The sequence below is a fragment of the Rutilus rutilus genome (assembly GCF_951802725.1).
Source record: "Rutilus rutilus genome assembly, chromosome: 19".
Lineage (NCBI taxonomy): Eukaryota > Metazoa > Chordata > Actinopteri > Cypriniformes > Leuciscidae > Rutilus > Rutilus rutilus.
Genome location: NC_140232.1, coordinates 18353703 through 18368528, shown reverse-complemented (window position 1 = coordinate 18368528; position 14826 = coordinate 18353703). Strand labels below are relative to the sequence as shown.

The window sequence follows — 14826 nt, the reverse complement described above, 5'->3', positions numbered from 1 at the left end:
TTAATATTTAATTTAACCAAGCTGACATGTTGCTAAAACACAGGTCACCAATCCATTACTCACTTTGCAAACCCCCACCAGAATCCCTGTGGTAATGTTCTGAACATAGAGTGTCAACTGTCACGCATGCATGCATTCATTTGAACGTTAACAGCAGAATTCATGTTGCATCTTGTGCAGCATCTTGCGCTTGACACGGAGTTCTAAAGATGCAGCACTCAAGTTAAAAGAAGTTTAACTTTTAAAAAAGGTGCTTTGTTTTTTCTCATTCCACTGCCAGCGTCTCATGTTTTTCAATGCAAAAACACATGCACTGTGAATTGCCACTTTGACCTATCAAATTTCATTTTTATTTTTGTGCTGTTGATTGTGGAGGACGCACTGCCTCTATTGCGTCCTCAGAAAATGCCCCTAAAGCATTGGTAAAGGGGATTATGAATTAGCATTCATAATGTTCCAGGACAGCTTAATCCAAAAACAAATGTACATCAGCCTTGAGCTCTCTGAAGAACTGGTTGGCATTCATTGGTAAAGGAAGGATTTTGCTTGTTTTTATGGTGAAGCTGTTATTTCTTTTTTTTTATGGACAAGAAAAAGGGAAAATTCCTCGCTTTATAGTCACGATGTGCCTTTAATTATAATGTACAACACTGATGCAAAAAATGGGGGTCGAACATGTTCTGAACTAGATGAAATAGTCCCGCTTGCTTCCACATCCCAACACCCACACACTCTCTTGTAAAAAGATGATTCATGTGCACAAACCTGAGTTGGGACTCTCTAACTCTTGACCCTCATTCAGAAATGGCTCTCATACAGCCTTTCAGCAAACCCAGACGCAAAATTATAGTCCACTTCAAATTACCCATTACCTGACAGAACTTAAGGCCACAGAAGCTGTTCAGTCTCTGCATCTTGTTCTCTTTTATATGTTTCATGGCTTTCAATTTAATGCATTATTTAGTAAAGTTAATTACATAGAAATATCACGCTAAAATTGTATTTAATCATGGCCCTTGACCAATATGGCTATTTTTTTTTATATTAAATGAATGAAATTCTATTCATGTTATTTGAATTTTTATATATAAACAATAAGTTATCATAATCAACATGTTGGATGCTGAAGAAATTGGCAAGGATAAAGATCTGACTCTTGACAAGAGCCAAATTGTTATGGGAGGGCGACTGAGACGGCTTTATCTCTGAAACAGCAAGGCTTGTGTGTTGCTCCCGGTCAGCAGTGGTGAGAATTTACCAAAAGTGGTCTGAGAGGGACAAACTACAAACGGGTGACAGGGTGTTGGGCGCCCAAGGCTCATCGATGCACGAGGGCAACAAAGGCTATCCCGTCTGGTCCAAGCCAACAGAAGCTCTACTGTGGCACAAGTCATACAAAATTTTAATAATTGTTATGGGAGGAATATGTCAGCACACAGTGCATCTCACTCTATTGCATATGGGGCTGTGTAGCCGCAGACCAATCAGAACACCCATGAACATCAAAAGTGCCTACAATGTGTCTAAATGGGACATTGGAGCAGTGGAAGAAGTTGTCTGGTCCGATTAGTCCCGTAATGTTTTACATCACGTGGACAGCTGTGTACTAGCTCGCCGTTTACCTGGGGAAGTGATGGCACCAGGATTCACTGTGGGAGGACAACAAGGAGAGAGCAGGATGCTCTGGACAATGCTCTGCTGGGAAACCCTGAGTCCGGCCATTCATGTGGACGTCAATTTGACACATGCCATTGTGGCGAGCAGGACGAGGCCGAGGGTCGTGGGAGAACGGTGCGGGGCCGGTGGCGTGATTGCTGATGAGTGACACCTGTGCAATGCACCGGTCTCGCATCTCTCACAGAGGAGCAGAAGAATAAAAGGTGGAGCGACGATCGTGAAGGACGAGAGAGGACCAGGCCTGGACTATTTTATTTGCTGTTTTGTTTTATTATGTGTGTCGACAGTCGACCATGAGGAGCTGCCGTCTTTACTTTAGTTTTCGTATTTATTTATTTTATTAAAAGTGTTTGAATGTTCACCGGTTCCCGCCTCCTTCTTCCCACAACATCGAATTGCGTTACACTGGTGCCGAAACCAGGGATGGAGGAGGAACGCGCTGTCAAAGAGCTTATTCTCTCTTTACAAAGAGAGTCAGTTTCGCTTTTGAATGTGCTCACTTTTCACTTTCACTTTTATATAAATAATGCAACAAAGTTTTGGCTGTACAGCAGCTCTAAACGAAAATAGTGTCATTGTCCAGCCTAAGTAAGTTCAGTGTTGATTCATTTCCATTGTAAAATCCTCTGGCCAACAAACGAACAGTACACGATTATGATTCAGGCAGCATTACAGGTCAGAAGTAAGATTGGATCGGAACATTCAAAATACTTAATCCAGTTCCATCTGGTTGAATATCTGATTCATCATGCCAGTATGGAGAAGGATTTGTTGAGGATCAGTGCCACTGGCTGTCATGTCGATGACGCCTTCACAGGGTCTAGTTGTCTAGTCTAGTTGACACTCTGCTGACACTTCAGGGATGCGTTGTGTCAAGGCACAGGTCCTCCGGCCAGGATCTGGCTGACTACCGGCTGTAAACCTTGGGATAAACAGAGAGATTAATATTAGCGTAGATGCCATTCTTCTTATGATATAACGAGTACATCGGGCGTTATAGGAAGTATTCCCGGTTCCGGCTGACCTACTTTATGCAGCCTAACAATCATTTAACTTATTTGAATAATAGAAATTGATTATGCATTATGTGTATGCAAGGTTAAAGAGATGTGTTTCTGCTTCCCGAACAATTCTAGGAAGGCTGTTCCAAAGTTAAGGTGCTAAATAGGAAAAGGATTATCAACTGGCCAGAATTTTGAGATCGCAATAGACGTGAAGGACTATAATGCGTTAAGAGCTCGCTCAAATACTGGGGGATAAACCATTTAGTGCTTTGTAAATAATTAGCAAAAGATTTTAAAATGTATACAGTGTTTAATAGGGAGCTACTGCAGTGTTGACTGAACCGGGCTAAAATGGTCATACTTCCTGGTTCTAGTAAGAACTCTAGCTTCTGCGTTTTGTACCAGTTGGAGTTTGTTTATTCAGCATGCAGGGCAACCACCCAGTAGAGCATTACAATAATCTAGCCTTGAGGTCATGAAAGCATGAACTAACTAAGAAAGGCGGAAGAACACCCAGTGCATCACTCTCTGCTGCGTTTGGGGCTGTATAGCTGCAGGCTGATCACAGTGCCCATGATGACCTCTGTCCACTGCCGAAAGCGCCTACAATGGGCACGTGAGCAATGAATAAACAATGCAATGCGTTTAGCAATGAATAAACGCTGAATAAGCAAAGGTTGCCTGGTCTGATGAATCAAGTTTTCTTTTAGATCAAGTGGATGGCTGCATGTGGATGTTACTTGGACATGTTCCACTTATGTACCTAAAGGTTGTTGCAGACCAGGTACACCCCTTGTTAGCCCCTTAATGTCTTGGTGCTAGATACCACAGGACACATTCAAGAGTCTTGTGGAGTCCACATCAGAGCTGTTTTGGCAGCACGAGGGGGACCTACACGATATTAGGCAGGTGTTTTTTTTGTTGCGGCTAATCAGTTTATGCTATTTAGCGATTCACAGAAGAAAATGTCAAGTTTGGAGCATGATGAGGTTAATGAAGATGGAATTCTATTTTTGGGAAATTTATTTTAATTTATACATTTATTTTATGCCTTTAACTACTTTTTTTTGGACTTCTTGATATATAATTAGGAAGTGACAGCGGGTTATATGCTGCACAGAGGCAAGCCACCTTGCCAAAAGGTTATGTTTCTGGTTAATAGTTAAAAAAGAACATGAAATGTTATACCATAAAGTTCACAGGTCCTTCAAAATGTGAAGGCTTATTCAATTGTCTGCAGATGTTCAGCTCTGTTAAACTACACAGCCTTTTGTCACACTGTCACTGGCGCTTCATTTGTTGTCTAGGAAACGGCATTAACGCCAGCCACTGTTGAATCACCACACATTTAAATGTCCAGCCAGTTTGTGTAGGAGAGAATGAGTTTAGAGGAGCGGATAAGGACGCAAGCCGACAAAAGGAAATTGCCTGAAGTGAAGGGCATAATTTCTTGTCTTCATCAGTAGGCATGAAATTCAAGGATAGTGTGATTTACAGGGGAAATATTTGATAAGTTGTCATGGAAACTCTCAGTCTGCTGTCCACTAAAGTTGCGGGTTTTTTTCATGTGAAAAATCCCCTCAACACATATATATACACACACACACACCCACACAGCACTTCCATGTGGCACTTTCCCAACGTGTAAACAGCTCTCCTTCCAGAATGTGTCTCCTTCAAAGACTGCATAAATGAAGAAAAAAAAGCCCATGCAGGTGTTTGCACTTGGACCTTTTCCTTTCTACTTTGCTCCCAGTTATTTATTTGAATGCTTGTCAAGCTCTCTGTGGTAACAGCCAACAGTGATGATAAGAGCTTGATGGTTGATTGATTGATTTGCACTTTGTGGTTTTGAGATAGACTCTTGGACCATTTTTAACTGGTTAATGCATTATGATTCATCATCTGACAAATGACAGTTCAAGTTTCATATCCATTTACGTCATTTGATGTAATTTGTGAACCATATGGCATCACTTATTTTCTATTGTTATTAAGTTGTAAGAAAGCCATATGTAGGGCGGGGTATCAGCAACTACATCAAGATACATTTCAATGAATACCTCAGAAAAATTCATTTGGATTGCAATTAAAATACTGCTTAAAACTAGTTTTGAACTAATATTAGTCTTTAAAAACTAATAAAAAGTCAAATATAACAAAATGATGCCAGTTCAAAAGAAACATTGAACTTTAAAGACTACACTGAGCTTGTAATGTAAACCGCATGCATGTAAAAGATTTTGAAGAACTACACTGAAGATCTGCAACTTATCTGTCAATTAACAATTGAGCCAAATGTGGAACCTTTAAATGTGCTGAAAATATATTTTTTCTGCACTTTATAATTCTTTAATGTAGTAAGTGACGTATCTAGTCATGAAATGGCTGCACTCCTCTTGAAATCATTGTTATTTAAGTATTATTTGTGTTTGTCTATTATAGTGTTTATTAATATTTTAATATTTATTAGTGTTTAGCTTTTATTTGTATATTTTCCATGTTCATTTTAATTTTAGTTTTTTAAAAATCAATTTAGTTGTGCTTTTGCCATTTTTATTACAACATTATTACCTTTTGAACATTTCTATTAAATTTCTAATTTCTATCTAAAGCGTGCTGACGGAAGACTTCATCCAAGACTTTTTCTTTTTTCCTGCAAACTTTCTGTAAAAAGCAGTCCAAACGCTATCGCCATTTCTTCTTGCCCATCGTCCGCCATGTTTGTTTACTCTGTAAAGTCACGTTTGACCGCAAGAGATTTTTCGAGATTTCACTTGTTCACAGTCGAGAAATCTGGTTGTTTGTGAATGGAATCTGTTAGTGTGTGGCATGTACTCTACTCAATATAGGAACAAAACTGTTAATTCTATGATTTTTTTTTATTGTTATGTTTGTGGTCTCTCACATATTGAAAATCTGATAAGATTTTAAAAATCTTTTAGTGTGGGCCAGCCTTACCATGTCCATGCGTTTTAGCTGATGATGACGTCATTAGTTCACCAAAACACATGTAAGGAATGACAGTGGTGATGATTAAAGGTGAACTAAGTAACTTTTTTACCTTAACTGAACAGCTTCGGAGTCATTGGAATGGTTATATTACTTATTTCGGGTTGAATGGTGGTCGTTTCGCACCCCCCTGGTCCCCGTGAGCGGAAAATCCGCACTTGCAACTTTGAGCCGGCCGGCCGCCGCGTCAGGAAGTATCGCGTGATGTCAGGTCTCGCGATGTAAACAATTGCTTTACGGCCAAAAGAATCTGCTAAAATGCTGTCATTATTGCGCTCCCTCACGCTGTTTGAACCCGAATGAAGAAGACGTTTTAAAGAATGTCCCATCTGCTTTGATGTCGTTGATCTACTAGCCTCTGGTGTCTGAGAATCGCCAACGAGTTTTTACAACAGTGTTGTCAAATATCTATTCCGAAGCTGTGGGGGGAGCTCTAGAGAGAAACCTGCGAGCAAAAAGCGAGAATACAGCGAAGAAATCCCGAAACTACTGAGCCCCGCTTTAACCTCGGATACAAGCAAGAGTGAGCGTGCAGTGTATTTGTGCAGAGTGAGCGCAATCTGAGCTGCAAATGAATGGCTCGCAGTCAGCTTTCTCCACAATAGAGTTCGTTTGCAAGCAGCAGAAAGCTGCCTCCATGCAACGCACATACAGTACACAAATGTCGCTCACCAGAGTTCTGTTTTCTTCGCAATGCATGTTTGTGATGACGTGAGATGAACGCAAAGGCACCTGGGTTTGATAGAATCAAGGGAGTGTAAAACCAGTTCTGTTTTCCACTGCATGGTACGGCTCACTTAAATAGTACCACCTTGGTTGAGGTTCCAAGTGTGCCTTACCAATTCTAAAATGTGACGTGTAAACACTGCAGATCACTGATTGGTCAGAGAGAATCGTCACTACCAGCGTCATTGGATTTGCAAAACAAGACACCAAACCCACTAGCAGCAACAGCCACCGCAGTATCATTTGTTCACACAACTTTTTTAAACAACTTGGTTTAAATGTCTGTAACACGCAACTTGAAAAAAGAAATGGCTGAATCGTGGTCAGTAGACGAGGTGCAGACGTTCCTCTCGTTGGTAGCCAAGGAGAGGAGGAGCGGATGATGTCACGACAGTAGGTGGCGCAACTATATCGATCAGTCTATAATCCCGCCCATTTTGAAGCGGTACTAACTGCAGTGGAAAAGCAAACCGAGCCGTGCCGTGCGGAGTCTTCCCATGCAGTGGAAAAGCAAAGCGAAGCGAGCCGTACATTGCCGTACCGAGCCGTACCATGCAGTGTAAAAACTCCATAAGATTTGCCCAGCATATAAACAGGAATGACTTTTCATAAACCTGTATTTAGGTCTATTAAGGACATCATCATAATTTTGCCACATATTAGGATCCTGTGTTATCTTGCCATTAATATAAAGAGACTTATAATAAAAATTCGATTAATATCGTTCATAATATACATTTTTATTAGGTATTTCACCGTATTCGACACCTGTAGTAGGACAAACCCATCAAGACTAGGTATTACATTTATATTCACCTCTCTTTATTGAGATTCTACTCAAGCATTTCAAGTATGTCTGTCTCTGTTGGAGACTGAAGGAGATCATGCTGGTTGAGCTCAAGCCGAATACTTAGCGAAACAGCAGAAGACATTTTCTTAAATGAATTCCCACAGCCTATAAAACAGAGTTTGGAAATTGCTGTAAAATGACACTACAGGGGATCCGCAAGCATGAACGGTCAAGGCACTGGAAAAGATTCATTTTTCGTTGAGGAATGGCAGAATATTTAGGCATTGACTTAATGTGTTGCTTCAGGGACAGCAGGAAATGTTGTGTTGATGCATTCAAAACCGAAGCAAAATCTACATGGCACAAAACAAGTGTCATTATCAGACGTTGTGTTAACACATGTACTCCTCATGGATTTCTTAGCATCCGTGTGCCCAGTTTTTGTTTGTGCATGTGTCTGCATTCATGCATGTGTGTGAAAAAGCAATAAAATCAGCATCACTGAAAAGGCCCTATTGTTAAGTGACTCCAGCCATAGGTAATCAGGTTTATGGTTTCCTAGCAACAATGCCCTTTCAAATCTCCTCCAGAACAAACCTGACTGAGCTTTTATGTCCACCTTGAATTGAACTAAAACACATAGACCACTGTAGGATTTCATTTTGATTGTTTAATTGTCTCATTTGTTTCATACAACCTGAAATATTCTGTGTTTGTAACGTAACAATGTATTTTGAAGTACATGTGTGTGTGTTGCTCATTTCTTGCAACATCTTTTTTGTATGTTCCCTTCAGGGTAAGATGGTGAAAGGCATGGGAGGGGCAATGGATCTCGTGGCCAGTGCTGGAACTAAAGTGGTTGTTACAATGGAGCACTCTGCTAAGGTAGGTGTAATCATATGAGACCGCGTTATGCTGGCTTTCTATATTGCATTTGAATTTGTTAGCAGTTTGTAAATTATAGTGTAACTTGCATTTCAGACACAATGTTGGATGCCTATTTGTGCTCTGCTAATGAAATTAGTTCCAAAAGAAGCCAAATTATTTTGGAATAATTTGCAAAGCATGTCACAGAGCAACCGAAAGCCGTTCTGGAATGTTTCTAATTAAGACAAGCGGAACAACAAACAATAAAGTGTTCTGGTGCTGTTATAAGCAGGGGTTCAATTTGGCCGGAATGATCCAGAATGACGTTCCGGCAGTACACACATTCCATCTCCAGTGACTTAGTGACGACTTCAAAAAGAACGTACTCGGTTACTAACGTAACCTCGGTTCTCTCTAGTAGAGGGAACGAGTACTGCGTCTTAGCTAAGACGCTGCGGGAAAAGTCTCTTTTCACGAATATTGAAGCAAAAAATTATCCTTAATTTTAATATTTGTAAAACGCATTTGCAGCAGTATGCAGCCATAGGCAAGACGGCTCGTTTGCTCATTGGCTGTTCTACTAGCAAATGCATAAGCCTATCGAGCGCAGGCTGATGCAACATCAGACCAATGAGGCCACTTCCCGCCGACGCGGGCGTGGCCTAGCCCTATAAAGGTAGCTCGAAAAGGCTGACTCACTTGATTTATTTCATCGAAGAAGCGAACCAAAGTGAATCGTACGCACGGCAAGGAACGCAGTACTCGTTCCCTCTACTAGAGAGAACCGAGGTTACGTTAGTAACCGAGTACGTTCTCTTACGAGAGTTCTCTCGTACTGCGTCTTAGCTAAGACGCTGCGGGAACCCAATGTAAGACGCCGTGCGTGCAGGGATTAACAACCATAAACCTGGAGGCGAACCCAGGATTTACAGTGCACAATCACCAGAGGGACTCACAGAGAGTCCTAGAACAGGAGGAGGAACTCTCCGTTCTGATATGTGGCTGCATCCGCAGACGCAATATATGACATCACTTAGACAAGACACCCTTGACTAAAGTGGGAATATGGGTCTTACGTAATACTGCCCGTAAGATAGTAGTAACGCACTGCGCTTGTATTCTCAGTGTTCAATTACACCGATAACAGCTTAGCCTGCAAAGCGGGAACCTCAAGGTTATAAAACCTGATAAATGTAGACGGCAAGGCCCAGCCTGCCGCCATACAAATATCCTGTAAAGATATCCCACTAGACCAGGCCCACGAAGAGGCAACGCCTCTCGTGGAGTGCGCTCTGACACCCAGTGGGCACTGAAGACCTCTGGAGGTGTATGCTAACGCTATGGCGTCAACTATCCATCTGGATAGGCTTTGTTTCGAAACAGCCATTCCCTTGGAACGTCCACTGAACGAGACAAATAGTTGCTCAGTCTGTCTAAAGACAGCAGAGCGAGACACATAGGCTCTTAAAGCCCTGACAGGGCAGAGAGAGCTCAAGTCTCCTTCCTCTTCTAACACCGGCAGGGCGGACAGGGATATAACCTGAGCCCGAAACGGCGTGTTGAGGGATTTCGGCACATAGCCGTGCCTAGGTTTGAGTATGACTCTCGAGTCATTAGGCCCAAACTCCGGACACGACGGGCTCACCGAGAGCACGTGCAGGTCCCCTATGCGCTTCACTGAAGCAAGGGCCAGCAAAAACACTGTCTTAAATGACAGATGTTTGAGACTAATCGTCTGGATGGGCTCGAAAGGGGAACCTTTCATGGTCTCCAGAACCGTAGAGAGGTCCCAAACAGGAACCGACGGGGGTCTGGGAGGGTTCAGTCTCCTAGCTCCCCTGAGGAAGCGGATGACCAAATCGTTCCTTCCTATCGACTGACCGAGCGTTGTCTCAGTGAACGCTGCGATAGCCGCCACATATACTTTGAGCGTGGATGGGGCTCTGCCCTGATCCAACAGCTCTTGAAGGAAGGAGAGAACCTCCGTTACCTCACAGTCGAGGGGTGAGCATCCCCGAGCCACACACCAACTGGAGAATACCGACCACTTTGAGGCATAGAGCCGTCGAGTCGACAGTGCTCTAGCCTGAGTGATAGTATTTAGCACTCCTACTGAGAAATCAGCGGGTAACCGTTGAGAGCCCACACGTGTAGGGCCCACAACTTTGGTTGAGGGTGCCAAATCGAGCCCCTGGCCTGCGAGAGAAGGTCCCTTCTCAATGGCACCGGCCATGGGGCAGTGTCTGCTAACTGCATCAGCTCTGGAAACCAAGGTTGGTTCCTCCAGAGTGGTGCTACAAGCAGCACTGAGCATTTCATTTCCCTCACTCGTTCTATCACCTCTGGAAGGAGGGAGACGGGGGGAAAGGCATAGAGCGGGCAGCGCGGCCACCTCTGGGACAGCGCGCTTTCGCTCTTGGAAAAGAACGCGGGGCAGTGAGCGTTTTCGCTGGACGCGAAGAGGTCCACTTCCGCTCTGCCAAATCTCTCCCACAGCAGCTGGACTGTTTGTGGGTGTAGAGACCATTCGCCCGCGGGAATGTTGTTCCTGGACAGCCTGTCTGGACCCACATTCTGTATCCCAGGCACATGAGCTGCTTTCAGCGAGCGCAAGTTGTGCTGAGCCCATACCAGGAGGCGTTCCGCCAACCTGTACAGATCTCGGGATCTGAGACCGCCCTGGCGATTTATGTAGGACACCACAGACATGTTGTCCGAACGGACTAAGACGTGATGGCCCTTGATATGGGGACGAAAACGTATCAGCGCGTTTTCTACTGCCAGCATTTCCAGACAGTTGATGTGTCGGAGCTTCTCCCGTTCTGACCACAGGCCATATAACGGTCTGCCCTCGAGCAGCGCTCCCCATCCCGAGGTGGAGGCGTCCGTAGACACCACTCTCACTCTCGAGGAAGTCCCCAGGCTTGCACCTGTTTGGTACCAGCCGTTCACTGTCCAAGGTTCTAGAGCTGTAACACAGCTCTGGTTGACCTTGAAGCGCAGTCGACCAGAAGTCCACGCTCTGCGTGGTACCCGCGCTTTCAGCCAGAACTGTAGGGGGCGCATGCGGAGCAGGCCCAGCTGAAGAACTGGCGATGCTGAGGCCATGAGACCTAGCATCTTCTGAAACGTCTTGAGCGGGAAGGACGCGTCGCAGCGGAGAGATCTCGCTGCGCGCTGAATGCCGAGCGCGCGCTGTGACGACAGCCGCGCCGTCATAGACTGTGAGTCCAGAACTATGCCCAAAACGAAATCGTTTGACTGGGGTTCAGTGAACTCTTCGTCCAATTGACTCTGAGACCGAGTTTCTCGAGTTGATCAAGTAACATGGTCCTGTGCTCCACGAGCTCTGATCGTGAATGAGCCAGAATCAGCCAGTCGTCCAAATAGTTCAGCACTCGCATGCCTCTGAGTCTGAGAGGGGCGAGCGCTGCGTCCATGCACTTCGTAAATGTGCGAGGTGCCAGGGACAGACCGAATGGCAGGACTGTATACTATGCGCGAGGATTTTCCTGGTCGTAAGCATTCTGAAACTGCGTTTCACTAATGCTTTGTTCAGCTGTCTCAGATCCAGTATGGGTCTGCAGCCCCCGTCTTTTTTGGGAACCAGAAAGTATCTGCTGTACAGCCCCCGTTCGCTTTGAGCATGAGATACAGGCTCTAAGCCCCTTTGCTCATCAGTTTTGAAATTTCGGCTCGGAGTAGGTGTGCTACTTCCGAATTCACCGTAGTTTCGACACGCGCCGTAAGCGGGGAGGGCGTCGATAAAACTGTAGCGAGTAGCCTCTCTTTATAATGCTTAGCACCCATTCCGAAACCCCTGGAAGCGCTGCCCATGCATCTGCATGGATGGCTAAGGGTTGGATGCGAAGCGCACTCTGTTGGCTGAGCAACGGAGGCGCTTCGATGTGCTGTAACACAGGCGTTATGTCTGTGGCATTCGAGGCGTGGGGCGCGCTGATGACAGCGGGCAGAGCGCTCGTCCTCGACCCCGCTATGGCGCTTAGCCGAGTGAGGGAGGGCTGAGCGAGTCCCGTGGGACTCGTATCGTCTGTGAGTAAATGTGGGCTGGAAGCGCGCACCTTTACTACTTTGGCGCGTTGTCTGTCTGAGCAGAACGAACGTGCACGGGTTTCGTTTTTTTAGAAACCGTCAGACGTGCGTGACATAGTGTTCGTGTGCACTGAGGAGTGGGCACGTCTACTATGCAGTGCGCACGATCGACTTGAGTCGATTTTATGGGCGCGAGCCCTGTGTGAAGGGCTGTGCTTGCATGTACGGATGGGCACTGAATAGTGGGCATCAGCACTACATTTATAGCACCATCGGCCGTGGCCGGGTGTAGCCGTGAAACGGCCTTTGTGTGCAGGCAAACAGGCACGGGTTGTACCACGTGGTTGCCTGCTGCAAAATACATGTCTGCAGTCGCCTCTCAGGGAACTGGCAGAGCGATTTGTATTTGGCGGCATAAAAACTTTTTGCCATCTGAGCGGGGATCGAACACAGGTCGCCCGCACGAAAGCCTTAGAATCTACCACTGGACCACAGTGGAAGACACATTGACTTTCTGTTAACGCGAGTGTTTGTTTGCAAGCATGCGGGTAGCATGACATGCAATATCAACATTCTCAGACGCACTCGACCTCGCCGCGGTGTTTAACCGAGTGAGGGAGGGCTGGGCGAGTCCCGTAGGACATGCAATGTCTGTGAGTGAATGTGGGCTCGGAAGAGCGGGCACATTTACTGCATTGAGCGCGCTGTCTGCCTGAGCAGAGCGAGTGCGGAAAGGTCTCTTAGCAGTAGAACGGTTTTTGTGTGCAGGCGAACGGGCACGGGTTATACCACGTGCTCGTCGGCTGCAAAAATTCACATCTGCAGTCGCCTTCCAGGGGACTGACAGAGCAAATTGTATGCAACGGCATACATTTTTCAGCCGGCGGACCCGGGAACCGAACCCGGGTCGACTGCGCGATAGGCTATGAATCTACCACTGGACCACAGGGGAAGATACATAGACTTCCAGTTATCGCGAGTATTAAGCACACTTACTGCATTGAGCGCGCTGTCTGCCTGAGCAGAGCGAGTGCGGAAAGGCCTCTTTAGCAGTAGAACGGTTTTTGTGTGCAGGCGAACGGGCACGGGTTATACCACGTGCTCGTCGGCTGCAAAAATTCACATCTGCAGTCGCCTTCCAGGGGACTGACAGAGCAAACTCGTCGGCTGCAAAAATTCACATCTGCAGTCGCCTTCCAGGGGACTGACAGAGCAAATTGTATGCGACGGCATAAATTTTTCAGCCGGCGGACCCGGGAACCGAACCCGGGTCGACTGCGCGATAGGCTATGAATCTACCACTAGACCACAGGGGAAGATACATAGACTTACAGTTATCGCGAGTATTAAACACACTAGCTTTCATTTGCAGGTATGCGTGTAGCACAACATGCAATACTGACATTTTCAGACGCCTGAAAAGTGCCAGAATGTGAGAAGAGAGGATAACGCCCGGTCTCAGCGGGGCTAAAGCACTCCATTCTCTTTTCGCCAGTGACGCACGGGAACCGTAGAAACGGTGTTCGGTTGCAGGCAAGCGGGTACCACGCGCTTGCTGGCTGCAAAAATGCACCTCTGCAGTCGCCCTCAGGGGAGTGACAGAGCGAAGCATTAGCGGCATAATTATATGCGGCCAGACCGGGAATCGAACCACAGTCGTCCGTGCGAAAAACCTAACACTCCACCACTGAGCCACAGGGGAATACAGGTTTTTGCATGCGTTGAGCGTCAACATTCTTCAGCGTTTGCTAGCAGGCGTACGCTTGCTGCAAATGACATTTCCAGTCGCCGACAGGGAACTGGGAAATGTAAGAGAAAAGAGGCCAGTACACAACGAACACACTTTTCTCCTTTCGCCGGTGAATGACGCGCAGAGGCAGGGTAGTTTTTCTTGTAACGTAAAGAAAAACTAACCCCGACCGTCCGCTTTCAGGAGGAGCAGCCTCGGAGAAGGATGCCAGGTGAGTCCTCAGAGTCACCATAGACAATTGGCTCGGAGTGGGGGCAGTCGCCGCCAGCGAGCGCGAGAGCTGCGAGATCCTCTAGGAAAGGGAGGGCGTCTTGAAAAAGACGCGAGCTCTTTTACGAGTGTGTGTCGCGGGGCGAACACACACACACACACAGAGGAACAGAAAAGGATATGAGCGCCGGAAAGCGCAGCAGGTACGGCAGTGGAAGGCGGCGAAGGCCAGCGACTTCAGATGGCTCGTCCCGCTGATGTGCTTGCACTCAGACGACGCTTGCTTCTATCCGAGATCCAGCGATGTGAGAGGTTCGCTGAAGAGATGAAAAATCAAGTGAGTCAGCCTTTTCGAGCTACCTTTATAGGGCTAGGCCACGCCCGCGTCGGCGGGAAGTGGCCTCATTGGTCTGATGTTGCATCAGCCTGCGCTCGATAGGCTTATGCATTTGCTAGTAGAACAGCCAATGAGCAAACGAGCCGTCTTGCCTATGGCTGCATACTGCTGCAAATGCGTTTTACAAATATTAAAATTAAGGATAATTTTTTGCTTCAATATTCGTGAAAAGAGACTTTTCCCGCAGCGTCTTAGCTAAGACGCAGTACGAGAGAACTCTCGTAAGAGAACCTTCATTACAAAAATTCATTACATATTTATGCTTTCCTCGTAGCAGTAGCAAATTGAAAAAGTATAATACTGCTAAAAGTGTGTAGTTTCCAATATATGCACTTTCCTT

General features: G+C 45.8%; 1 protein-coding gene across 1 annotated transcript in view; it reads left to right on the top strand.

Annotated features, from left to right (window-relative positions):
* Nucleotides 1-14826, top strand: part of oxct1a (3-oxoacid CoA transferase 1a) — a 59792-nt gene that overhangs the window by 32833 nt on the left and 12133 nt on the right. The window contains exon 14 of the mRNA XM_084390376.1: nt 8005-8094. Within this exon, the coding sequence (XP_084246502.1) occupies nt 8005-8094 (90 nt within the window). The remainder of the gene's footprint in view (nt 1-8004; nt 8095-14826) is intronic.